Raw genomic sequence first — 27956 nt, 5'->3', positions numbered from 1 at the left:
CACATTTGGTTATACMGATCAAAGTTAGCATTTTTTATTTTGTGTAAGCTCTTCTGTAGAGTGGGTTACCAATTAGTTTCTTCATAAGAACTTGCCATTTTTCCCAAAGAACAGTTACCTTCGTAGTTATTTTTTGCAACAAAGAAGCAACCATACTTAGCGATTGGGAGGAAAAAAAAACAAACGAGATGATACTCTAGCCCTTTTAAGCTGGATTTTGCATGTGGCCTTGCCTCCAGTAGATATATTTCAGCGCGTTGGATCAAAGCCTAAATGTGGGAGTTGGTTTAGCACCTTCTTTTCCTTTTTAGAATTAATGACATGCTGACAAATGAGGGAAAATATCCTGGAAGTTAATCTTTATCAGTCTTCTGTACCATTCAGTAGACTATCAGAGTTCAGAGTTGAATAGAGTTCCYATATTTGTATGTTAATATGTTTTTGAATATACAGCATATACTTAAATTACTTTAGTGGATCATTTGCCTGGTTTATGGTATTAGACTTTCTTTTCTTTGAAAGATGTGTCACCTTCATCTTGTGGTAATCTTTGCTATTTTTTTTCCTCTTTTGTCAGAGTAAATGTTAAGCAAAGGTGAATACTGAAGAAGTTTCCTAGGTGGGTTAAATCTTTCTGTGAAAGTATTTGGGTTTTGCTTTTGTTTCATTCCAACTAAAGGAGAGGGGAAGGAAGAGAGGTACGTTCAGCAGCAGACTTCAGCAACTAAGCTGTGTCTTCACCTGTGTGATCCTGGCATGTGACTGGTTAACTCCTGAGTTGAAGACTCAGGAAATAAAAGGCTAAGTGCACTTTGATGTGTTAGTGTTGTCTCTTCCTAAATATTCTTGGATCCTTTTCATAATCCTTTATTATAGCCCCGTGATATGAGAATGTGTTAATACAAGAGTTTCTTTGTTTTGCTTTGGAGGATGCCCTTACAGGAGATGCCACATACCTTAGCAGAGGAAAATGTTGGGTTGTTCGTTGTTTCCCTGGGGCCGTAGCTACATTCCCACCCTCAGCCAGTTTACCAAAGGAGTTTTTCTCATGGCATTTCTGCCTATATACTGGGATAGTTGTTAAATGTGCTATGATTTTTTTTAATTAATTGACATGGTTATACATGCTGTCGGAATGGCACATGTTTGTCCAAGACTGCTATCAGTCTGCAAGTCAGAATTGATTTTAGTGTCTGTAGTGTATGAGGCTCAGTTGGTGGAGGACTTCAGCTAGAATTACAAAGCTGAGTATTTTTGAAAGTTGTCATTGAAACTAGACACCCAAACCCTGGTTGCTGTTGTTCTTCTTGTCATTGCAATATTTTATCAGGTGAAGTAAAACACATTGATTTTACTATCCCACAAGAATGGGATAGTTTTTCTTAAGTTGTTTATTCTAAGGAAAAATCAAATCCCTTTGTTTTATGCATCATTCTAGTTAATGAGAACAGTGGACTATGTAGGGTGATCATTTCTTTTTGACCATTTTAGTGGGTCAAAAAAGAACCATCTGTCTTGGTTAGGGTATATTTTTATTTGGTTCACAAGGAAGACAAGTTGGCAAGACTGTGAAGTTCATGTCAGGACAAGAAGTAGACGAAGATTGTGTAGGTCAGACTTCTTGTTTTGTTGCTTGTCTTTTTGGGTCTCTTCCCCTTTTTAAATATAGGCTATGGTTTTGTAATTTCAGTTTATCTCCTTATTACAGCTTTCTGTTGATAAGCACAATGAATAGGTTTGTTTGCTGTGTGCAATGATTTAGCCTTGTATGTTCATAGAAGAAAATCAGTGTGACTTTTATAGCAGGGCTTTGAAGGATGGCATTTCCTGTTTCTTTTCAAAGTATATACCACAAAGAATATCTGATGAAGTGAGCTCTTTGTTGTTTAAACTCTGAGAATCTTATTCTGCCATGTGATACTTAATAATCCATTTTCAGGAATAAACAAACTATTCAACGCAGCAAATCTGTGCTATAAGGCATATTTTGCATGGCAGCATTTTTTTTCCTTTGTAATTATGTTGCTAATATTTTACACACCAAATCTGAAAAGTTAAAATGGATAGCAGATGGAACTATGATGTAAAGCTGCTTAGCATTTGCTGCAAAATGGTGATTCTTTGGTTTGTGTTAGAGTTTTGAGTCTCTACTGCTAATTTCCATGTTTTCTTTCTTTTTTTTCCCTCTCTTTTTTTTGCTTTGGTGATTCAGTACCTAAATGACTACAGCCCTGGAACTACTGAGGTCCACTCCCTGGGTTCTTGTACAGGAACTGATGAATAAACATAATACATACTGTAGTGGAATGCAATTCTTATGTTAAGCTTTTGATGATATTCAGATCAGTGGGGTTCTTGCAAGCTTCCAGTGCCCCTTTAGTGATAACTAGTTTCTGAGCAGTTCTTACTGGGGTTCTTAATGTGCCAAAGAGAAACGCTCAAATATGGGATCCTTTTTCCTCAGATAGTAGTTCATCATCTACTCTTTCCCATGTGCTTCTGGACTTTGATAAATACAGGTGGTAATAATGAATTTGGAGATCTTGAGCTCCTGTTTTGCTGACTGGAACAATCATTTATATTGCTTGCAGATTTTTTATTTGAAAAGTGTCAATTGCTTTAKGTAGTCAGAGGCCACAAAAACTTGGTTGTTTTTTTCCAGGACTTTTGTCATTTTTCTGGAAGGTAGCAGCACAAGCTGCAGTTGTCCAGGAGCACAGGGATATACCTCACACTACACTTGTAGATGAGAGTCAGCTTACATAGGAATAGAAAAGTGCAGATGTGCATTAATCAGTAGCTAAAATGAAAGGGCAAGAAGGGCTTAGCACCAGGATATTTGGGACAATTGCAGCAAGTGAGCATGGCAGTCAGTCACTGAGGGAATAGCCTGAGGCATTCCTGAGGGAAATATTTAAAAGTAGCTCCTGTTAGACTGAGCAGATATTTAACAGGACTGCTTGCCCTGTCAAAGAGGCCAGCTCTGCTATTGGTGGTCATTCAAAAGTGTTTCTGCAGTGCTTTGCCAACTCTTTTGACTATATAATCATGTTTAATAACCTGTCCACATTGGCAATTAGTGTTTTGTAATACTTCTGACATGATTCTACAGTCAGTCCTCTGTGTAGGACAGGTAAGTGCCTATTACTGATAGGGCGGGAGAAGCATGTCTGATAGCGAACTCATTAAAATGAGTAACTTAAACCTAAACATTTTTTCTTTGCAATTCTTATCAAATATGGAGAATGATCTCCTGTTGCTATCGGAACAACCAGAACAATAGGGCAACTGGAATTTTCGTATCAGTAGGTTTTGGGGATACTTCCTGTGATAGGGTCTTTGGTATAATAATTACTAGCATTTTTGAAAATCTTCCCTTTTTACTTATTTTGGTACTGTTCAACAGCCATGGTTTTTTTTGATAGTTTCATTTAGGTTAATTTGAGAAATCTTTAGAAAGCTGCTGCATTGGTGGCAATGCTATTGTGATACAAATAATCCATTTTGTTTTATTGGCACTGAAATTCTTTCTTTAATGTTGTTGCCACGTGATCATCTTCCTTAATTTTGTTCTAGATATTATGCTAGAAAATGATTAACCACTGATGAGTTGCTCTTTTCCTTGAGAAGAGCAGTTGTGGTCCTATGTTTGCTCTTTGGGAAACAGCTGGGTTTTTATCAGATCTGTACAATTGTTAGAAGGGAGAGAGAAATTRAGAGATTTCTGTGAGATGGTGAGTGCTTTACCTGAGGTGACCTGTTCTTGAGATCATTAGGAAGTCCATTATTTAGATCTTCACCTGTGGAAAGGGTCTGAGAATTACCTGGAAGCTAGGATGCTCTTTGTATGCGCTCAGAGAAGAGAAGGCTATGTCAGTAAGCTTGAAGCTATGGCTGCACAAGTGGCCACTTTTTTTTGTGGATGAGTGTATTTTTGTAGTTTGTTGAAATTTTATTGTGATTCAGTGTGTTTTTGCTTCCTTTCCATTTATTCCAACGAGGAGGAGAGAGGTGGGGGAAACTGTTACCTTATACTCATTGCAGTTGCAGAACTACATACAGTATTTTTTGTCTTCATATTATCCTGTTGCCTCTTGCAAATGCTAATGATACACACTTAACATTCTTGTTTTTTGCATGTGACTTCTTCTGTGTCTTACAAAAAGTAAATGATTGGGTGCAGCCAGGGAAATGTCCGTAATTTCTTGGGAAAGAACACATGACAATGAATTATTTCAATATTATTTAAAAACAAACAAAATTCCTGCAATTGATTTGTTTGTCTACTCCCTTTTACTTTCTGGCTTTCTGTATCTGGAGTTAACTAAAACAAAAAAAAACATTGTATCTTTATTTGATTATTCATCAATATCCTAGGAAGTGTGCTGACAGCTCAAAAACCATCCCAAACAAAACCCCCCCCCCAAAAAAATCCAAATAGATGAAGGCTTAAATTCCATCCTGGCTAGGTGGTTCATTGAGGATAAAAAATATGTCAGGAAATGGTAACCGTTGGTGGCTATAAATAAAAGTTATTCATTTAGGCTCTCAGATGAATGAGAGAAAGAGCTTGTTCCTGGTTTTCATCTTTGGCCTGTGGGAAAAGACTAAGAAACAGCATGCTATGACAATTTTTAAAGATAGCTTTAAAATCAGCTACTCCTGTGCTGTTCTCACCACAAAGAAAATTAGCACTCTTCAAGAAAAGCTGCATAAAAGCCAAAYGGTATTTGCCACCACTCTGAAATAGATAAGCAAACATATGAATACATTTCATTCTTAGTAAGTCATGTTCCTTTCAGAGCAGCACTTCTGTAGTCTATCAATTCATTTAAAATATTGATAAAAACATTGAATTTTGTTCTAAATCACTATCTGTAATCATAGAATACGTATGAATACATACATTTTCACATATGAAAACAGAATATGAGAACAGCTCACGTGCTTGGTTACCTTGTGCACCCATAATTCCTGTCTTTTGGAAAATAAAACCTGATTTCCAACCTCTTGCCCTGTGCAGTAGAAGGCAATTTTTCTTCCTGCTCTTCAGTTCTCCAAGGAYTGGCAATGAAGCGTTGGGGACAACTTCTGTGGTGTTAAGGAGGATGTGAAAAAACACTGTGAAAAATAGYGCTGTGCTGCAATATTGTTGGAACAAATCCACAACCCTGGAAGAACCCTGAAGACCCCAGTACCTCCCTGGAATTTTTGGGAACAGCACTGGAGAGGGATGAGGGAGGGGTTTTGTGTTCTTCAGGAGTTGGGATAAATCTTTTCCAGAGAGGCTCACAAAGCATCTTATGCAGTCTTGGTCACTTGATTTCTTTACATATACTGCATGCAGTATTGCTCCCACAAATGAGTTTTAAGTTTTGTTTTAAAGAAGCAGCTACCTTTGCATACCTAGGTGTGTTTCAACATAATGAAACAATGAAGTTGGGGCTTCTGTGAATAGTGAAATATTAATTAACCTCTCTTTGATTTTACTGCTGTAGAATTGGGGTCAGATTAATTCAGCCAGGTCCTTTTGCCCTCTTAATGCTGAATAGATTTGTGGCTGTGTTACATCCAAAGGAGTCTGAAAACTGTTATTGGAAAAATGCTTGTAAAGATCCTATGCACTCAGGCATATCCTGAGTTAAAAGAAGTTTACTTTTGGAATGTTTTTCTTATTCTTGCTCTTTACATTTTAAAAAATAGTTCTCAGGTAATGTTTTACTTCCTGCTTAGAGCTGTTACCAAGGTCCCTTGTGAACTGTGGATAATATAGGCTAACAGACTGTTCCTAATCATTAGTCTTGTTTCTCTTATCAACAGATGTTAGTAGTTTCCAAACAAGTGCCTGTGATGGAGGCTTTTTACTGCACAGGAGGAGGGAAGTAGTTTGCTAAGTGAAGGTAGATGTGTGGGTAGGTTTAAAGGGGCAGGAGACTACTAGGGTTTCAGTGATCTGAATTTAAGCTATGAGATCATGACTAAAGATAATGAACCCAAAACAAGCAGTGAGCCTTGGATTTCTAAAATTTGATGCCTTGATTTGTATAATATCAGGATGTGTAACTTTCTCCTTAAAGGTTTAGCTCCTGATGTTGCTGTTTGTTTATTTATTTATTTAAAATAAATAAAGAGATTTTGATTCAGCAAGGTTGGTTGAACTCAGGAAACAGTTCCATTTAAACTGCACAAAAATCTTGATGTGTTTAAAATTAAGCATATTGTAAAATGCCTTGTGTGTTTGGATTTTAGCTAGGTACAGGTCTTTTGGATTCCCACAAATCATGATTGGAGCTCGCTGTGGGAGAGTTAATGAATGCTGCCCTTACCAGGACTTGGGAAACACTTAGAGCTCTGAATTGTCACTTAATAATAAGTGATCAGAATGACTAACATCCAGTAGATAACTAGTGCTGATCTTGATACAAACTATATTTAAGCAGTAATAGCCGTGATTCAAACATAGCTTCTATAGAGCTGTTCTAGCACTTACTGCTAAATGCTGGAGTGCTTTTTCTGCATCACTGTGTTAATTTGTAAGTTGATAATGGAGTGAAATAGCCCCACTTAATGCATACTACTTTGTCTGTCTTTTAATCAAGAGTATTGATGTGGTCTCTGCAGCCACGTTCATACTACGAAGCAATGGCACAGGAAGTCTGTATCACAATTGGGTCTCTGTGTTCTCTGCACAGATGCAGCTTTGTTAACAAAGTGACTTTTCTAACTTACTACAGTGTTTTAACTCACGTCAGTATCTTTGTTATATTGGTTTGTATGTTGACTGTAGAGCTTCTCTTTTCACAGACATATTCCTGGAGAGCTGGAAATGTTTTTGTTGTTGTTGTTGTTTTATTTTTTTAATATTCTTTTCCTTCTTTGTTCTTGAATGAAGCCATCTCCTTACCAGTGCAGGCATGTGTTCAGGAAAGAACCATTACCACTGATCATATTTGTAGTGGAAATGTTTCATACTGACTCTAAAGTTCCATAAGGGAATTTTTGGCTTTTTATGAAGCTTGAAAAGCTTGAGAGATGACTGGCTTTGAAATGGTGAAAATGTTGATTGGCCTGCAGAAGGCTGAGTTTCAATAATTTCAATAATGCTTCTTTTAATTTAGCAGGAAAGAAGCTCAGCAGTGCATGAAGTAAGGAGCAAAGAAGACRGATTTTTTTTGTGTGTGGTTGGTTGGTTGGTTGGTTTTTTTTTTTTTTTTTAGTTCTTAACTCTGTTGCAGAGACTGAATTGTGTTAGTAGTGGATGGGGGTAACTGCATGCCAGTCCGTGCCTTTCAAGCACTAGATGGTGTGAAGAGAGCTGCTGATAGAAGAAAATAAAGTCTTAGTTGGAGACACTGCATAGAAAATAGGTTTAAAGATGAACTGGGCATTGCCTCCTCCTCAAATGAGCAGTCATAACCAGAATATGATATTGTACATTATTCATTGTTGCGTAAAATAGAAGTAGTAATCGAGTTATACAAAGCAAGCAATGTTAAACATTTGCAGGGAAGTATTCTCTGTGTTAGTCACATTTACATCTATCTCAAAAAGAGAGGATGTGAATGTATGTGCACTGAGAATCATTCATTAGCAGTGCATGCACTTTCTTGAATATTTAAGAATCAACCATTTTATCTAAGGGATAGACTTGTAAAGTATATAGGGTAAAAATAACCACGCTCCTTGTAAGGTAGCTTATTACTAGTTGAAGTTGCTCATAACCTCTGGAAATTAGGTGGTTGTTTATGAGATGGGTCTTTATGTGGTCTCGAGGAATTAAAACTAAGTATGCTATCTGCAGATTTTTAGCTATAGACCTAGATTGTGCAACTCTCTTTTGCAAACAGGATCTTGTTTATGTGAATATGAGGTGGAGATTTAACTCCCAGAATAAAAAGAAAACATCATGAAAGCACATGTATATCTCAAAATGTACCCACAAGTTCTGACAATCACATTTGTGCATAAATAAACATACTTGTGTCTACCTAAAGATAAAAAGGAATCATAGGCACTCTGTTCAAAGATCACAATTCAGTGATAAACACACTGCCAAAGTTGGAGAACAAATTTGTATAGTATTTAGAAACTGTGTACATCATTTCCATGAATAGCTAGAATTACGATGAAAATACAGTCACTTTTTGAAAACAAAGACGAATTGATACCTGAAACAAGGAGATTGTAGAAAGAACAACTAGCACATGAACAAGAGAGAAGGTGATGTCATGTGAATGCAGTGATGGGATTTGGATGATTTATTAGACTTTGTTACTGGATCTGTCAAAGACTTACAATCCTGAACAAGTAATTTAATCTACTTTTGCCTTGGTTCTCCAGCTGCAAGATAGCGCTACAAGAATTTCCTTTTCCAGAATCTTTTTCCATTTCAATTTTAAGTGCAGGTAGAGGGGAGTAGTGCCTAAAGTTCTAGGCCTCCCTGGGTCCCTGTGCTGATTCATGAGAAAATTGCAGTATTGCAGATGGATTCATCACCATTCCTAATTTAAGTGACAACAGTTCTTACAAATTTCTGACATAAATGGCATTTGCCATTTTCCAGTGGATATAGATGTGAATATAAATGCTTTATTTTGCAAATGGATCTAGTTTATATACAGAACCCTAATCTACTGCCTATGCTAAGGAAGTGGCCAAGTTCCCATTGATTTTCTTGGGGAAGGATCAGGTATATAACCCTTGTGGTTTTAAAATTTGATGCTGTGCACCTGAAACTTGTATGGAACTCCAAGGTCTCTAAATGCATTTCCTTGCAGGTGAGGAAAACTTTGTTCTTCCCTACTGAATGAAGCATTTTACATGCTGCAGGGGATTAAAGGTAGTATGTTTAGTAAGTCGAAGGTATTGTTCCATTTTTAATTATTTGTGACTTCTTTGGAAAGAGAGCTGTTTATATTTAAAGCCAAATCTTTTTGACCAGAAATTGAAAGAAGTTAATATGGAGCTGGCACTAGTGGAACAGAGGTGCTGCAATGTTTATTTGCAGTAAAGTTTAAGTGGCTATTGATGATTGCTGCTGTGAAACAGCAGAGAAGCACTGCTGGAGCACTAGATGCAGCAGAAACTGTAGAGCTGGATGGATCTTCTAGTGGTAAMGAATAAGATGCTTCTCAGTTGTCCTACTGGCCTGAGTTTAATAATAATAACTGCTGGCTTTTTTTTCTTTTTTTCTTTTTTTTTTCTTGGTAGAATAAAAAAGACCATTTGGGCTAAAGCAGCCTGAATAATGAATAACATACCTGGAAATGTCTTTTTAAAAAAGGTGAATATATTTGAGAGTAGTTCAGCAGGGACTGGCTTTTCTCCAGGTGACCAAGATTGAACTTTTTTCTAGGATAAGATCTGGATTTTATAAATATTCATTCCTGTATCTGTGTTTCATTTACATCAGCTGAAATCAAGCACATGCTTATTGACTAAAGTGGCTTTCTTGAATCCCCATCTGTTCTTCTGAGACTTGCTCAGATAATATTTCCCTTTGCACATTTCTGTGCTTCAGCATTTGTGGAAAATTTGTTTTTAATGGTGTTTAGGTCACTTCATTTTACCTAAGTGCTTAAGAAAAAAAAATGAACAAACAAACCAAAACAAAGCAAGAAAACACACACAACAACAAAAAGCTGTTCTGTTGAATCATAGTGTAGTAATATGAAGGATGACTTTACTACTAACATGAAAAGTAGGGGAAGATATTAGCAACATTTGTGCAAAAGAAGACATTTATATTGGTTTTAGACTTGTTTGCTTTAGTGCCATAAATATCTGTTTATGAATATGTAAGATTAAATATGTTTTAATAGCACTGTATCAAGGACTCTTGGAAAATTCCAGATCTGAGCCTGTGCAGGCWTTTGGATACTATGAAGTCTATACACTTTGGGTTTTGTTTGTTTTGTTTTTAGAGTAAGATTTTTAAATGCATTTGTATGGGCAGGCCAGAATCAGTAATACTACATTTTGAATGCTACACTTGCATATTAATTTTGGCTCCCTGCTAATTTGACTTGAAGTTATTGTGCAGTCACCTACTTTTAAATAAGTTTAAGCAACATCCTTGTCAGGGAAACTCTATGAAGTGCTCCCGGATCCAACAAAGTAGGGAACTGCCCCATAATGCTGGAAGTAGATGTTTATGGAATTGTCTAGGTTGACATTTACAAACAAATTGGTTGACTTAGTTTATTGCCAAATAAAATAAACTACTGTGTACAAGGTGCGTGCTTCTGAGTAGACATACTTCCAGAGATAGCTAAGAGAAAAATCATGGTTTCCTGGGCCAACAAGRGTTACTTGTGGAAACTTGCTCCCTACTTTGTAGACTTGAAGCTTCCAGCTTACCTTCTGGGGCAGCATGGTGAGGGARGGAGCTGGGAAATGCAGAACAGGGATTTATAAGCCTTGTTCCAAAGAGAAAAATGTTTCTGTAAGATTTAAAGTTTCTGTATGTTGTCTATCTGCTGCCTGATAGAGGTACATGTTAATTCTGTAGGGAGTCTAAGGTATTAGATAGTGTGTTTTCTTTTTTTTTCTTTCTTTCTTTTTCTTTCTTTCTTTTTTTAATGTGACTTCTTGAAGAAAATATGGCCAGAGTGGAAAGAATTGCCTGCTTCTGGCTGTGTTCTGGCTAGCGAGATGAGTCACTAAGTGTTGGTACTTCCTTAGCCATCTACTAAGATATTTGTACTTCTCGTGCAAAAGTATTTCATGTCCCTGTATCACAGTCTTCATTTTATCATCTTCATGAGGCTTAGTCTGTTGGGGTTCGCAGTTTAATGCTTCTGTCTAAAAGCAGCTGTTTTCCTGCCATGTCTTTCTCTGGTCTAGCATCTCTTTAATCTGGAGGCACATGTGTTTTCACAGCCTGTATTTGTGGGCCCTTCCAGGATGAGGGAAGATGTGACTATTAGTCACAGCTGGCAAGTCTTTGCTGAGGAAACAGCATCTCCTCCCAGGATTTAGTTGGGGGAGGCAGGAAGTGTTTAGAATCTCAGCATGAGTAGATCATATTGGAAGTAAAGCAGTCAACAGTGTTGTCTGAATTCAGGCCTGATCCTGGAGAAGGGGAAAGTGTGTCTAGTGCAGTGGCACTCCACTTCTCTCTCAGGCTACTCTTGACTTGCTTGACTACTGGGTAGTGCCTCAGTAGAAAGAATTCCCACCATTAAGTACGGCTGGTGCAACTCTGGGAAAAATAGTGTATAATTCATTTGGCTGAGAGGACCTTTGTCTTCTTTTGCAGCTGATTGATATTCAGCTGCTCAGTCTTGTTTTTATTATTYTTGTACACATAGGAAGCAGCAATCTAGAACAGAATCTCAGCCCAGATGTATTTCCCTGTGCTAACTAGTTCCAAACCTGGGCTATGTTTCCATCATTTGTCTCTGGGATAAATGCCTATTTTTTCAGGTATTAATGCCTTAAATCACTTCTGTTTGGTTAAGCTCTCCTAATTGCTTTGTAGTTTATTGTTGAATTAAGTCTTCTATCAGCCTGTAATATGGTACAACATGCATCCATTAAAAAAAAAAAAAAAAAAGTTATAGGAGCAACTGTTTTGTGTTTGTGCTGCCTCTGCTCCTGCCTCAGGTGCTAGGTTGAGGTGGAGATTTCTCCTGTTAACAACTGCCAGCTCAAATAAGCTTGTCTTGAAAAAGTCAGTGCCACAATGATGCAGGAAGTGTCCATTCCTGTCACGAAAAAAGGAACAAGAATAGGAGTACATCAAATCTTTAGCTGTGCCTGCAAGTAAGGAAATTACCACACCTTTTTGTTGAAAGGTGGAGTGCTAATGTTAAGCTTTTTTGAAAAGATGCTGCAAGCCAAAAATAAGTGTGTTGTTCCATATCCTAGGAACCTGTGTTACTTTTTATAAGATTTCTCTATAAATATCAGATTAGAAGCACTATGAAATTACAGGTTTAATTCCAGGCTATAGCATGAGAGTGAAAATACTGAAGACAGGAGCAGGGTTGTGGATGTTCTGTGTGCTGGTAAAAATTTGTGGCCTTGGCACACTCTCCCTTCTCAAGGTGTTTACTTCTAGCAGCTTATTGGTGAATGAGTTTAAAGGAGTCAGTGTCCATTATGTGTAATTTAAATAAACAGTCTCAGTAAAGGAAAAAATAACTTTCCGAAATGAGTCAGGTGACATGCCCTGTAGATGCTTCCTTTTATAATGGTAGAATTGCAAAAAAATCAAAACCGCATATGCTAATGAAGCATAGGATTACTGAAAGGAAATATATCTGGTGAAGGGGAAGGAGTGGAGTATGCAAAAGCAGGAGATTGCTTTTCAGAGGGTTGTGACCTTGAGGGGCCGAATATAATGAATGCAGTGTTTCAGGCCCTCTTTTTACCTTGCAACTGCTGCATACCGCTGGTATTCATCAGAAGGGATAAGATTCTGCCCTGAGAAGCCTTGTATCACCTCTTCTCTGAGAGAAGTTTAAAACTGTTAACATTGCATGCAGGAAACTACCTTTTTCTTCCTGAACTTAATGGTTCTCTAACTTTACCTAAAATATAACCTTTGTTGGTAAATTTACCTTCAGTACAGATTTCAAGGTCTTTTTATACTGACGTGAAACACTACCAGTCCAGCATGCTTTAGTGTCATGCACCTGAGAAATCTGGAATTTGCCAAGATTGTCAGTGTTCTGCTTATACCATTTACCAGCAGAGTGAGAGTTGACTTGAATTATCTTTTTTTCCAGTGCTGCATTCTCCATTGCCCCTTCTTCAAAGAACTCTGTTTTATTTCTAGGATGGGGGATTGATTTTAGATGTTTTCGAATACTTGTTGCAATGGATTTTATTTAAAAATGCTCAATCACACTTTAAGAAGTAATCAATGAATGACTATTTCATACTTGATTAAACTCTGCTGTTTGTTTCAGGGTTGGAAGATTAGGACATATGTACAACAAATTTATATTATTTAAAAACTGAATGAATTTTGGATTGAATTAACAAAGCATTGAGCGTTATGTTTTTTTATCCTGCACAGTTTGACATTTTCTTCAAATTTTAAGTGGAGTTCTTTTACATCAAAATGTAACAGTGATCAAATCTTGTGTATTTTGTATCTCAAGTCATGAGTGAGTATTAAAATCTGTTGGGAACCTTTCCTGAGTTTCTAACTGGGGAACAAGGAAGAGGCTTAATAATTATTAGAGAGGGAGGAAATGGCAACAACTACTGCTGGCAGGCAGTCTTTCAGCCTGCTCTAGAACCAAGAGAAATATCCACCAAAATCTCAGGAGGTGGTTTGTTCCAGATATCTTAATCATATTGATGGGTGTGAGTAGAGAGAAAACAGGGCTTAGGAAAACAGAAGCTTGTATATCAAGCAAAGCAGAAGAAAGWGGAGCAGATGCAGCAGTTTCAGAGAGTCCTACTAGCATCCTTTTTCAACTGCTGTGAATGCAAATTTCTGCTAAAGCCAAGAGAAAGGGAATAATATCTTTTATATCTCTGCAGCCTTGTGGACCTCTTTGGAGGTCTGCTAGGGACTCTGAGGGTCAACCTTTGATTTCCCCCCCCCCCTTCCTTCTCCCATTCTGAAAATTTTAGAATATCCTTTTGCTTCTGTCTTGTTAGTTGAAACTAGCAAACATGCAGGTACCTTTCTGGGTAGAACTGTAATATAAGTTACTTTAGTGTTTTTTTTAAGCTCTTTAATATGCTTCTAGGAGTTAATTAGAAGTGTCTGCTTGATTTTGTTTTTTAAAATATGCTGTGTGTTGTTGCTGTGTATAAGACAATGAGCTGTAGGAAGTTGGAGGGCAAAAGATGTCTGATATCATGTACCATAAAAAGTGCAAACATCCTTCAGAGTTATCTCCAAAGAAGGAAGAGACTTTAACTACATATCCTCCCCTCTTGAAGAACTGCCATGGGGCCTGTAGTGTGCTAGCCACGTGTGTAATCTGTGAGAAGACACACTGGGCTCAGCTGATCCTCTCTGTGCACCCTGGCATGCCTGAATACCCTATAAACCCTGTATTATGTATTTGCCATGATCAGTTGTGTCTCCTGAATTGTAAGGCACCAACTGCCAGCTTACCTGCTAGTATTTCTGTATCAAGTATGTGGGAAAAAGCCTGTGCTCTGCCCTTTAACAATAAAGTGTGGCCTTGTATTTTGCTTAATAGATCATGGCAGTTGGACAAAGTTAAGAAGAGAATCTAGTATTTGTAGAATGAGAACTGTAACTTTGCTTAGTTAGTTATATTTTCATCGAGTGATCTCCAGGCATGCAATTTGGATTTCCTCAGTGATTACTGTGGTTTACAGCATACAAATTAGTGTGGGAAATTGCTGACAGTAGCCTCCCAAGTCAGGGCTTCAGTGGTAGGAACTTCTTTTTCTGTGTTGATTTGAAGCATAAAAGATAAGGAAGGAAAGCACAGAAGGGTCTTTGTGTTGCCCTGGCATCAGAGTTGTAAGGACCATCCCATTTCCAAAACTGTTTGTAAAACCTAGGTACCACAAGTGGGCTTCTGAGGTAGGGGGTGCACTGCCGTGAGGCTGCTTGCTCTCCTTCTAAGTTTTTGATGCTTACATCCTGGGAATATAGTTCTGGTTCCCTGCCACCTCCAGTTGTTTAATCATCTCCATTGGATTCATCTTTTGTCATCCTGCAAGTCTGAGAGTGCGTGCCTGAGATTCCAAAATCGGCCTCAACTCTGCTGCTAGGAAGTTGCAGAAGTTAGTAGTTGCAAGCCAGAAAACTCTATTTTCTTGGCTGGATATGGACATTACATATGTTTTCATATAACTTCCCTGCATTCCCTTTCCTGCCTTTGAGTTCTGTGCCCCCCTCTGTCAGTCCTGAGGGAGCATGTGGACGGGATAAACTGTGGAACAACTGAAGCATTGGAATTGATGTGGCAAAAGATATTTGCCAATATGAACAAAGTTGAGTGGGTGGTGTTGGTGCAAGTTAATAGATGAATCATCATAGCTTGTGGGAATGAAAGACCTGAGCTCTGTCTGCAAGGTTTGGTACAATGCAAACCTATTGACTACTTGCGGTCAAAGGGTAACTAGGATTTTTTTTCCTTAGCATAATCAGATGAGCAGGACTGGCCTTCAAAAAAGGTAGGGATAAAATGGTTGTTGGAATTGCCACAAAATAGGTCCAACAGCACATCCTGATTTCCTGACTTTCAAACTGCTTTTTCTTTTCTTCCTCCTGTTTTTTATATTCTGTTACATATTAACCATAATAAGGCCTTATCTACAGATGTTTACTCATATCAATGGTCCTTTCAGCTTTTACAGTACATGGCAGTTGGACAAAGTTAAGAAGAGGTGAGAGCTAGAACTTGCCAAATGAAAGTGATAGGGAAAAAAAAGGCAGGAGAATTATCTTGGAAGCATGAACTAGGAATCTAAAGAAATAATGCAACAAAATACTTATAAATACTTAAATTCCTGTCATGAAACTAGGGACATTTAGTGATCATATTGTGAAACTGAAGCTGCAAATAGAAATGAAACTTGCTGAATGATCTGTTACAAATACAAAGTCAGGGTGATCAATAACATTTAATAAAAAGGTTATGTGCTGTTATTTAAAATTCTTCTGTTTTCAGTAACATTTCTACTAGTGATATAAAAGAACTGTGGGCTTACTGGTCCATTATTCTGTTTTCTTTTTCCCTTTTATGCTTACTTTCTTAGCCTTCGGATACAATCTTGCTAATTCTTATTGTTCTAAATTTTGAATAGGGCATCTCCAAAATCCTGAGTTTTAAGAAAACATGGAGGCCAAGGGGAGGGGAAGGGAAGGATATTGAACGTTAGGTGGATTGGTTGGTTTGCTTTTGTCTTAAAGTTTTCATCTTACAGTTATTGTCTTCCCTCTGCAACAGTTAAGGCTGGAAATATTCTCTCTTTTTACCTATTCCCCCCTTCCCCAACCCAGGAAAATGTGAATAATACGTGATATGATATTACTGAGATGCAGGGAGACTGTCAAACAAAAACATCCCAAATGTTGTTGAACTTGTAATAGAATCATGAACATTGGTAATACGGAAATACAAACTAGATTGGAACCTTTTGTACATCAATGCTAGTGACTTGAAAGGGCAAGCTGTGGTAATCACGGGAGCGTGTTTTAAGCATGCTTGTTACCTTGCGCAGTCTGCTGCTTAATACAAACCGATCTTTTCACAGAAGAATCCCCTTTGACTAGAAGTAACTCTTCCAGGCGTTGCCAACTTATTAAATAGGGGGAGAGGAGACAGAGAGAGAGAGAGAGAGGGAAGAGAAAAAAGCCAAGACTGAACTTTGCAGGAACAAGGAAGAGTCCTTGCCTTGCTAATGTTCACTTCCTCCTGTTTACCTCCAGGTGCCACAGATATTTTACTGATGATGTTTCTTTCTTGATGCAGGAAGACTTTGATAAATTTCACCGGGGGAGGAAAAATAAAAGGCAAAAAGTGGGTTAATGATAGAAAATTTATTTTGGTCAGGAATTTCATCTGCTTTACAAACTTGAAATAGATTGAAGCAAAATGATGTCCCTCTAGACAAGGCCTATCCATGTTTGTACAGCACAACTAGTATCGGGGGGAGGGGGAAATAAAGCATGGCATAGTTGCTCTGTACTCTAATTTTTTCTTAAAAAGTCAGTGTCCTGGTACATCTTCTGTTAAGAGTTGAATAGTTCCTAACAGAGCTGCATTCTCATGAAAATAAATAGTAAATGCTTCTCCTCAGGATCCAGATGTCAAAGGATTTTTTTTCCACTTAATCAGCCTTTAAGTACTCAGATGAAAACTGTTCTTCCAAAATAAAATGTTTAGAAGTGAAACTGAATGTCTGCCTTTGCAAGACTCTTCATGGGATTTACAGGCAGTGAATGCAAATCTTTGAAGTTTGGTCTCAGGCTACCCCCCATTTCAGAGTGGTCCATCTCTGACATGTTGCTGCTGGCACACCACACGGTGCTCATGTTGCCCCCACTTGTTTGTATCCTCTCCAGGCAGGARACAAAAGGAAGGTCTAAGAAAATGCTAGGAGGTTTGACAACCGCTGGGAAAAATGTTATTGAGATCCTTAGCAACCTGTAACAGGCCGCAAATTCAGCAGCACRGAATGTTTTAGGCACAGAATTTATCAAGGGCAAAGTTTTGTTGCTGAGCCCCARTAAGGAGGATGGTGAAAAAGAAGATATTCCTACTAAGAGGGCAGCTGAAGGAGGGAATGGATAAAGGATGCTAGCACAGTTTTTATGTCTGCTCTTTTAGAAATCATCCCACTTCATGTGAGCTTATAAACTTGCCCAGGCAGCGTATGCAAACTTTTTTTTTTTTTTTGGTTGTGACTATAATAAAAATTTATTATGTTCCTGAGAAATTTGACATCTTGGCACAGCTCTGGTGTCATCAAAGACAAAAGAAACCTCTTTTAAAATCTGTAATGGCAGAGTTGGGGCTGGTTTGGTTCTTAGGATAATTTTAAGACTTCTGTGAGAATACTGTATAGCTCTTCCTAGGAGTTCAGATTAGGGGAAGGGATGCCGTGCTGCTTGCTTTCTAAGGTGAAAATGCCAGGTTGCCTGTCACTGCCCTGTCTGCCCCTACCCTCTGCCCCCAAGCAGGGGGAGACAGAAATGCTCACAGTGGCCGCAAATTTTGCTCCCCGCCGCCCCTCCTTAACCCAAGCTTTTCTCACATCGCTCMCCTGCCTTAACTGAGGGCTCCTGTCCCTGCTCCCCCCTCCCCCACTCACAGGTTTAACAGTCAGTCGCCTGGTGGGCAGCAAGGAGGGCAGCGCCGCCCTGTTCTGGAAGGTTCTCTGGCGAGGCAGAGGCAGTGCCCCGCACCCGAACCGGCCCTATTGCTCCCTAGCAAAAAGTAACTGCACGCGTCCCTAATTCCCTAATTTTAATTGATCCGACTCATTGGCCCAGGAAACCGTTTCTTTTCCCTGAACTCACAGGCGCAAGAAAGCGCTGTTGTCCCTGAGCAGCCTGCCTGGCCTGGCAGGGATTGGTAATGGTGCTGGCTGTGCAAACTCCTTTTTCGTTGTGTTTTTGCAGCTGTGGTGTAGAACRGGCAATCTTGAAAGCAAAAAAAGAAAAAAAGATTGTGTTTTGTAAACTCTTTTCAAAAAGTAAAGGTAATGCTTGAACTCTCTGTCATTAAAGCTATGATTTAGACCATACTAATACCAAAAACTCTTTCTAAAAGACTTGTTAGCATGTCATTGCTGGAGTTTACTCTGACATCATTATAAAGCTGCTTCAGAAAAGTCTTGCAGGTAACAGAGGTAATGTGTTCAAGTCTTGGGTAAACCTAATCCCCAGGAGCTGGCAACACATCTCCAGAGCTCCATTAATGAAATGCGATTGTTTTTGGCTTTTGATCCATGTCTGTTAATGGTGAGTGTACTGAAATTAGCCAGCAGCAGAGAGGCGTGTGCTTGCTCACCTGCTTACCTAGAGGTTAATCACTATGTTCTGTTTGTATTGAGACCAATGGAGACTAGTAAGCTGTAAGGTGTGGTTTTTTTATTTTTTTTTTTATCTTTTTTTAAAAAAAGGCCTTCCAAGCTTTAATGTAGAAGTAATGATCTTGTCCATAACATTATGTAAGAAGTGCTGGTGTATTCAAAAGACTGGGGAAGGTAAAAACTTCGTCCAGTTCCTCTCAAGTCCACAACAGTAATAGTATATGGTTTAATCGAGCAACTTGTTTTTAATGTGGTATGCTGTCGTTGGTGCTGCATTATCTCTAATTACTGAAACAGAAGGAGATGGATTCTGTTCAAGGTTAATCAGCAGCTGTTGCACAGACCTCAAAAGCTGAAGAGCTGGTGCTTTGATCTGGTGTGGGGGTTGGATAGGCAACAGAAATATTTAGCTTTCAAGGAGATTTTATTCTGCATGAAACAAACCCTGTAAGCTGCCCTTTTCTCCTGTGGAAATATCTTCATGTTTTTGTTCTGCTTTAAAATGGTAGAATAAAGCAGTATAGCTTAGGAGGCAGAACTAAATTTGCTGAGAGAAAAGTGTCAGTAATTTACTCCTGTGTGCTCTAAGGAAATTGTAGTTAGTGCTGTTAAGTATTAGAAAATAACTTCTATCCTATTCAGCCAGATTAATTTTGTGCCTAGATTTGAGTGTATAGTTACTTCCTGAAGTTCAGTTTAAGATACTTGGATTCAGATTAAACAGGCAAATACCTTCCAAAACTGTAGTGTCTCACTGGCTGCTGCGACTCTGGATTCAGTTACTCCTCCCTTGCAATGCCCTCTATCCCTACATACCTCAGTTATTAAACTCCCCTCCCCCCCCCCAAAAAAAAAAAAAAAAAAAAAAAAAAAAAAACTGCAGGTTTTCTGACTATGGACAGAGTAGTGGGAGAATGCCTGGAGAGAACAGAGCTTAATGGGAAAGTTATCTTAAAGTGGTTTCTGGAATATTAACTTACCTTTCATAGGTTAGAATCATAGAATCACAGAATCAGTAAGGCTGGAAAGGACCTCTGGAGATCATCTAGTCCAACCTACCTGCTCAGCAGGATCACCTGRAGCATGTTAGGGTTGCATCCAGGCAGGCCTTGAGTATCTCCAGAGAAGGAGACTCCACAACCTCTCTGGGCAACCTGGTCCAGTGCTCCGTCACTCTCACAGGGAAGAAATTTCCCCCTCACATGCAGACGGAACTTCCTGTGMTTCAATTTCTGCCCATTGTCCTGTCATATGGGACAACTGTCCTCATCCCCTTGACACCCTCCCTTCAGATATTTATACACATTGATGAGATCTCTCCCTCAGTCTTCTCTTCCCCAGGCTGAAGAGGCCCAGCTCTCGCAGCTGTTCCTCATAGGACAGATGCTCCAGCCCTCTGATCAGCTTCTACGCTGGACTSTCTCCAGTAGCTCCATGTCTCTCTTGTACTGGGGAGCCMRGAACTGGACACAGTRCTCGAGATGAGGCCTCCCCAGGGCTGAGTAGAGGGGCAGGATCACCTCCCTCCACCTGCTGGCAACACTCTTCCTAATGCAGCCCAGGATACCATTGGCCTTCCTGGCACAAGGGCACATTGCTGGCTCATGGTCAACTTCTCATCCACCAGCACTCCCAGGTCCTTCTCTGCAGAGCTGCTCTCCAGAAGGTCACCCCCCAGCTTGTACTGGTGCCTAGGGCTATTTTTCCCTAGGTACAGGACCCTGCACTTGCCCTTGTTGAACCTCAGGAGGTTCCTCTCTGCCCAACTCTCCAGCCTGTCCAGGTCTCTCTGAATGGCAGCACAGCCCTCAGCTGTCTCAGCCACTCCTCCCAGCTTGGTATCATCGGCAGATTTGCTGAGGAGGCACTCTGTGCCCTCATCCAGGTCATTGATGAAGAAGTTGAACAGGATGGGACCCAGTACTGAGCCCTGGGGGATGCCACTAGCCACAGGCCTCTAACTGGACTCCATGCCACTGATGCCAACCCTCTGAGCTCTGCCTTTCAGCCAGTTCTCAAGCCACCTCACTGTCCACTCGTCTAACCCACACTTCCTGAGCTTGCCTAGGAGGATGTTATGGGAGACAGTGTCAAAAGCCTTGCTGAAGTCAAGGTACACAACGTCCACTGCTCTCCCCTCATCTMCCCAGCCAGTTATTCCAGCAGAGAAGGCTCTCAGATTGGTTGAACAGGATTTCCCCTTGGTGAATCCATGCTGGCTACTCCTGATCACCTTTTCCTCCATATCTGGAGATGACATCCAGAATGAGCTGTTCCATCACCTTTCCAGGGATGGAGGTGAGGCAGACTGGCCTGTAGTTGCCTGGGTCCTCCTTCTTGAAGACTGGAGTGACACTGGCTTTCTTCCAGTCCTCAGGCACCTCTCCAGTTCTCCAGGACTTTTCAAAGATGATGAAGAGCAGCCTGGCAACAACATTCGTCAGCTCCCTCAGTACCTGTGGATGTATTCCATCTGGGCCCATGGATTTGTGGATGTCAAAAGGCTGTGCAGTGGTTGTGTACACAGACTTCGATACTTAGTATTTCAGTCACCATTGAAATCCATCTTGTATGGAAACACCTTGTTGATGAGCAGAAGAAACCCAAGATGGGGTTTCTGCAAATAAGGGGATCTAGGTCCAGCAAAATACTGTAAATTACAAAGTAATACATGAGACAAAACGGCCCTTGCTACTTGTTTGTTTCCCTGGACTTAGATATGGAAGAACAGGTGTGGCGTTCTGTTTAAGAGGCCAAATGCTTCATTTTGAGTTGGGTCAGTGAGAGATACAAAATCCTTCTTCCAGTGAACCTCACAAGAGTTTGCCAATGACTGGCAAACTGGTCTAGTCTCATGTGCACCCAGCATACTAAGATTTTTGAATCCTATACTGAAGAGTTTTCAGGAGTAATGAAATCAATATTTTCAGAAGGAAAGATTTTTATTAACATGAAATTTGCAAAGTTACATTTTTGTCTGGAAAGCTACTTTCTTCCTGTGGCTCTCCTTGCAATCAGTGTGTGAATTAGTGGAGAGGAGGAATGTAGATAAATGTGGGTTAAGTTTAGCTAGCTAGGTTTTAGCTAGTTTGACCTCGTTAAATATTATCTCTGCCTATCTCAAACTATACATTTATACGCATAACTGCATAAACGAAAGGTCTTCTAAATATGTATTGACCGTTGTTGCTTTTGTTTTGCTGAGTCCTGATGATGGAATGCTTTCTGGATGGCAGATACACCATAACCTACATTAATCATCTTTGATTTAAAACAGTTTTGACATGAGTGTTGATGAGTCAACTGGTTTTATATTATAACATGTAAATGAGTAGCATTTTGACTTGGATGAGGACACTGTTAATGTACAGTACATTCATAGATACGTGTGTATACATATATAAATACATGTATCAATGTGATTATTGTACAGGTAATTACTTTTTTCCACATACAACCTATATGTGTACAAAATCTAGCTTGTTAATTATGGTTTGGGGAAGAGTGGTCTGCCTTTTTACTTGATTGAGATAAACTACTTAGCTAATTCTGTGATATCCAGAGCATATTTACAATAGAAAGTAAAAAAGGAACGGATTTTTTAGCATCTTTGAAAACAGAATACAGAAGAATACAAGTAGGAGTGTTTCCATTTTCAGCAGTAAAATCTGCAAGGTAGATCAGAGGTGGCTTTAGGTGGTCTTGCAGCTGTGAGATTTACAAACTTAATTCCTTTCCCTGTGCTATGGAAATGATGGCATATGGCCATTCTTCTGTGTAAATGCTATTCCAAATATTTTTACAAGCTCACTTCACTGAAATAAAAACCGTTGTGCTTTGCTATGTGCTTTTTGACTTGATTTCCCCCCTTTCTCTTATCATAGAATAGCTGAATGGCAGTATGTCAGATAGCTTTGTTACTTTAGAACTCCCTGACAAGCAATCGGGCTTCTCCTCTAAAAATAGTTTTAGAACAATATACACTACTTTGTGCGTTCAGTGGAGTCGTTCCTTATGCAAGTCTTGTGCTGATATTTGCGCAATTGACTGGCTCATAGGCTGCAGTGCCTGTATCTCCAACAGATACAGAAGCTGACCTTTTCTAGTTAATCATCAGCAGTTATTCACACCTATGCAAGAGGCCTTTGGACTAAAACAGGTTGGTTTCTGTTCCTTTCCGCAAAGGTCTCCATCCTGCAGGTCAGTCCTCGCTTTCCCTCAAAGTAACGATGTTTACTTTCACACTGTATTGAGGGCTTCCAGTGTTTTCCAGCATTATTCTCTTCAGTTGCAGGTAGCTCATAGACTCTGTTTGCCTAAGAAAGGACACCTCCGAATCTTATTTCAATGAACTTTTGTATTTTATAACCTAGCTTTCTTTAGTGGAGTTTAACTAAAAATACAGACCCTCTTTAGAGAGGTTGACGTCCTTCTAAAATGAACTGCCAGAGATAGTGGGCAGTTTCAAAACACAATTCCTTGCACTTGCTCAAGGATTACAAAATAATAAACCTGAGCTCCTTAATCAAAGTAGTCTCACTTGTGGCTTTTGCAGATCTAAAGATTTGGTCTGAGTATATCTGAAATCTTCTCCATAAATTAATTATTAGTGAGGATTTTGTTCTCAAAACTGACTTGTGAATAACTTACATATTGCAGAGAGGTTGCAGGATATTTGCATAACTAGCTAGACACACAGTTTTAACTTGTGGAGCTTGTACCGGTTCCCTTAGGAAGACTCCCCCTCCCAYCCAGCGAAAGGTCTTGCAGTGCACTCTGCCCGTGGACAGATATTGTATTGTTGAACTACCTTGCCAGAGAACACTTTGTATTTGCATTTCAAATGCCTCAGGCTTTGTGAACTGCATTGATCCAGCCTTTTCTGAATAGTAGCTATTGACCTTTAACAATGTACATTTGTTTAAATCAAACTGTTTCATACTTGCTTTAAAAAGCTTATTTTAGGACTAATCCAACCAAGTGAATGCTTCTGTGCAGGCAGCTTTTCTTTTTTCTTTCTTTTCTTTTCTTTTTTTTTTTCCCTTTGTAGTTAGAAAGCAACAGAATGAATTATATAATTTCAAGATGGAAAACATTCTTCTTAGAGACTATTTTGAATGCTGAGGTTTTGGCAAATATTGTTGTGGCTTTATGTTTATAAGCTTTTTCATTGCTCTTGAGAGCATAAGCTTCTTGTCACTTGAGCCAGGAGATTTTGACAAATAATAAACTAGCTGAATGATGGAATTTTGGTTGTACTGAAGTACCTTAAAAACTTGTCATGTCTGCATTTTGACAAATAGTTTTTTGCTACTTATTTGTGTATTTAGATGGATCAAATTCACAAAAGAGAAGATGGAGACTGAGCAGTACAGATGCTTCTTGACCAGCAATAGATTGGCTAAAGCATCTCTCTGGAAAGTAGGAAATTCAGGGCCAAATTCCCTTCTCTGCTTGTGGTGAATGTAATGCATGCCTTCACCCCCTAGTTGTCATGTCTCCAGAACTTGGCAATGTCAACCACTTTCATTAAAGCTGTTGCACTTTGTGAACAAAACAGTTATTTACAGAGGGGGAAAAAGCAGGTTGAGAGGAAGCTTTGTTCTGCCTTGCTCCTGTGGGAACATTTTGTCAAGATGGAGGAGTCTGACCAAGTAGAAGTTTGCTATGATCTGAACAACTTCAGTTTCATGCCAGAATGAGTCTATTAATCACTGTTTGAGTATTTTTTGTTTGTTATTATCAGATTGAATGGGGTTGTTGCCTAGGCTCAATATTCTTTTTCTTTTAGTCTCTTATGTTAATTTAGGAGTATTACATCTCATAATGCTTCTGTAAGTATTTGTTTGATACATAGGTTTAATGATATCAAAGGATATCAAAGAATGAGGAAAATGCTTTATTCTAACTGCTCTAAGCATTTTATATGGTAGAATGTGCTTGGTAGATAAGTAGTCTCTTGCACAGTGTGCATGTTTACGTGGTATATTTTACACCACTTGCATGTGTAGCACATTTACATACACGTTTTTCATAACAAATTGCTCTTTATTTGTAAAGGAGTTTCCCAAAGTATTGCACAGGGGGCTTCAGTAAACTGTTTGTTTAGGAGACAGTCTTGGAGTTAGCAGTAAGGAGGTATCTGTATTACCTGTCAGGAAGCCTGGCTGCGCAGGGAGGAGCAGTATGTTGCACTCCTCCCCAGAAGTGGAACTGCATACATGGGGAGCRAATGGAAATGTGAATGTTCAAGAGCCAGTTGGCAAGGTGGTGAAGGTGGCTGCACTTCCTGGGCAGCAGCTGGCTGCTGGGAACTGAACTTGAGCTCGTCAGGTTGACAGGCAGCTGCAAGTGTCAGCTCTACCTCTCCGGCTGCTTCTGTCATCAGCTCACTCAGTATGCCAGCGGGACTCTTCAGTTCAGAAAGGCATGCGACCATATGGGACCAACGGGATCCTGCAGRAGCCGGCGCTGCTTCTGTGGCGGAGGGACTTCCTCTGGGGTGGTGGTAGTGGAGAGGATGCTTTTACGAACTGTTTGCTGATGGTAACAGCTGTGCTCTTCAGTAGTTAAGACGAAAAAGCCTTTGTCTACTGCACTTGTAGCTGTGGTAAATATTGCTTAATACTGAGGATGTCATTCTCAAAGTTGTCATCACCCTTGAATCTGAGTTGTTCTTAAAAATGTTAGAGAAAAATCGTATTTTTCTATTTGTTGGCTTTAACTGAAGTGTAACAGAGTAAGATGAACGGTTTGCTACAGAAGCAAACATCTGGTAGCTCTGAAACACTGCGTGGATGAAAAGACTTTTGAATCTGTTGGAGCATGTCTGGTTTCACTTCAGCCTTTCTTCCTCTTGAAAACACAAAGTGAAAGGCACCCTTAAAGTAGTCAGTATGAGAGTATTAGTCCTGCCTGAGAATATTAAAAGCAATACAAGTACCCAGGACATTAGGGTGTTTGGACTGCCAGAGTCTGATTCAGACCCAATGAGCTTGGTGGAAATCTTTCCTCTGTTATCATTGGATTAAATGTTTAAATCCTTTTTCACTTTTACTATTTCTTAGTTGTCGTGTACTGTTTTTTTCTTGTTTCAGTTCCCCTGTTCCTTCTTGCCCTTTTCAGTTGCTAGCTCTCTGCTTTCTGCTCACCTCTGCCCTTCTCAACACTGTCTACTCTTTCCTGCTCTGCATTGACCCCGTGCTTTAAGTYGACATACCATGCATTTGAACTGCCTTAGATTTGCTATAAACCTGGAAACCATCTGGCTTGAGGTTTCAAAGGTAAAATGCTGTACAGCTCTGTAGGCACTTAAACCATTTAAAATGGAATGAGGTTTGCTAAAAGATGGAGGGAAAAAAAGACCAGAGATGCTCTTATATAACCCTCTATATGTGTTTAAGCTGTTACCATTCAGCGAAATGAAGCAGCAAAAGTTTCTTCTCCATGTGAGCATTGTTTTGGTTCTTGATGCTATTAGTTTCCCAACATAGACACAAGAATCACAGAGTAATATGTATTCAACATAATCTTAAGGGTATCCAACACATAATATGGCTGAACTCTATGATAGGGCCACTCACCTTAAGTATATAATGAATAAAAGGCTGTGCTTCTTCGATTGTTTGTAAAGAATTCATTTTTTCCAACTTTTAGGAAGGTAGTAAATCTAGTTTCTATGTTGTAGGAATTAATACAAGGGCAGTCTTCATATGCTGGGATGTAAAATTAATTATTCAAATTGAGTCTTAAGATTATTCACCCAAATTCACTGCTATTTACTAATTCTTTTCTATCACCCCTTTACCTCTGGAGAGAATTTGTCTGTTCTGATGGAAAAAATCTGTTCTGTAAATAATCGTAAAATACTGCCATTCTGATGTGGAGCTGGCAGCCTGTTTTTGTAGCATGAAAGTGTAGTTTGGGTTTAAAGTCAGAGCATTGGGGTGCTGCTATTGAATATCGTGGCAGCTGATGGCTTCTTCTACACTGGAGCAATTTCCATGGGTATCATTAATGTGATATTTTTGACACTGCTTCCTTCGGTAGTCTCGCTACAACTACAGCCGTGCTGTCAGCTGTAGATTTTCCCCTTACATGGAGGAGGCTCCCTCCCATATCCACTTCCCTCCTTATTCTCAGCACTGGACATCTCTGCTTTCTGGCTGCTGGATCCTTTACCGAGGATAAGCATAGGTTACCGTATTACTAGCAGTGTCTGGGCTGCTTTAAGAGTTAATAGCCAGGTGGCAGTTAAAAGTCCGAGCCTACCCTGTCTTAATAGACAGACATAGGTGGCTGATTGTGTTTCTGTTGCTTCCCTAGCTCAAAAAATTAAACATTATTTCTGTCACTTTTCCTGCTAGTGTTTTTTTTCTTTTTTCTTTTTTTTTTTTTATCCTGAGTTNTTTTTTTTTTTTTATCCTGAGTTCTTGTGCAGCCACGAAGTTCTTGTGCAGCCACGAGAGGAAGATAGTATAAAGGTCAAAGTGGCTTAGAAAAAATGTGAAATGGAGACTGTACAGATGATTGGGTGGAAGTGCACTGGTCCGAGCAGAGGTTGAAAATAAACAGGCAGTGAGCCTGACATCTCTGAGGAAGACTTTTTAAAATATGTGCAAAGTCAGACACTACTTTGTAATTTTACGTGTATTAACATGAGGCACATGACTGAGTGAATTAGTACCAGCTGTTCTTGCTGGCATTTAGGAACTTCTGTAAGGAGGGGAAAAAATGGCTCAGTAGAAACTGACAAATGTTTGATAAGCGATTATTTTATTCCTTTCTCTCAGTTGCTTGTTTGGATTTTGCTTTTGTTTTCTCTCTTTTTACCTGATAAATATTTCTTAAGAAAAATGTTTGAGTGGAATTCTTTGATCAGCTTTTAATTATGCCATCTGTAACTTTTGTTTATTGTAGGGATCTCGGGTCTGGTTGCGAGAAAATGATCAGCATTATCCAAGTACTGTTCATTCCTGTGCGGAAGGAGTCATCGTATTCAGGACAGATTATGGTCAGGTACGGGCATTCATCATCTCCCCCCCCCCCCCAACTATGGAAAAGAAACCATTCTCCTTATTGAAAAACAGATGGAGTAAACATGTAAAGTTTGTGAACAAAACATTTATTTTGGGTGACTTAAATGTAGAACTTTGTTTTTAATAGCTTTTTCTGTTGTGTATCTGGTAAATTGCTCTATGTCTGACACAGCTGAAGAATCACTGTCATATTTGAGAACCTTGTTCCACTTGGGCCATTGGTTATTCAGTTTACTGGATACATGGCACTCAAACACCACAGTAGCAAAGTGTTGCTGATTCAGTGAGAGGCAACAATGCAGAACTCCCAAAGCAAAATCGGGACAACACACTTACTGCAGTTTGTTCTGTTTTCATCACCAGAGAACTGTAAAGGAGACCATTATTCCTCTCTCTTGTTCTGTCTCTTATTTATTTATTTATTTATTT

General features: G+C 39.3%; 1 protein-coding gene across 2 annotated transcripts in view; it reads left to right on the top strand.

Moving 5' to 3' along the window:
- MYO10 (myosin X) overlaps nt 1-27956 on the top strand; it is a 175284-nt gene that overhangs the window by 8822 nt on the left and 138506 nt on the right. For both annotated transcript variants that reach the window (XM_085308869.1, XM_085308870.1), the window contains exon 2: nt 27409-27507. In XM_085308869.1, the coding sequence (XP_085164995.1) occupies nt 27409-27507 (99 nt within the window). The remainder of the gene's footprint in view (nt 1-27408; nt 27508-27956) is intronic.

This window comes from Rhea americana, unplaced genomic scaffold (assembly GCF_003343005.1).
Source record: "Rhea americana isolate MKP2758 unplaced genomic scaffold, rheAme1 scaffold_285, whole genome shotgun sequence".
Classification (NCBI taxonomy): Eukaryota; Metazoa; Chordata; class Aves; order Rheiformes; family Rheidae; genus Rhea; species Rhea americana.
This window is presented reverse-complemented; position numbering and strand designations above follow the sequence as displayed.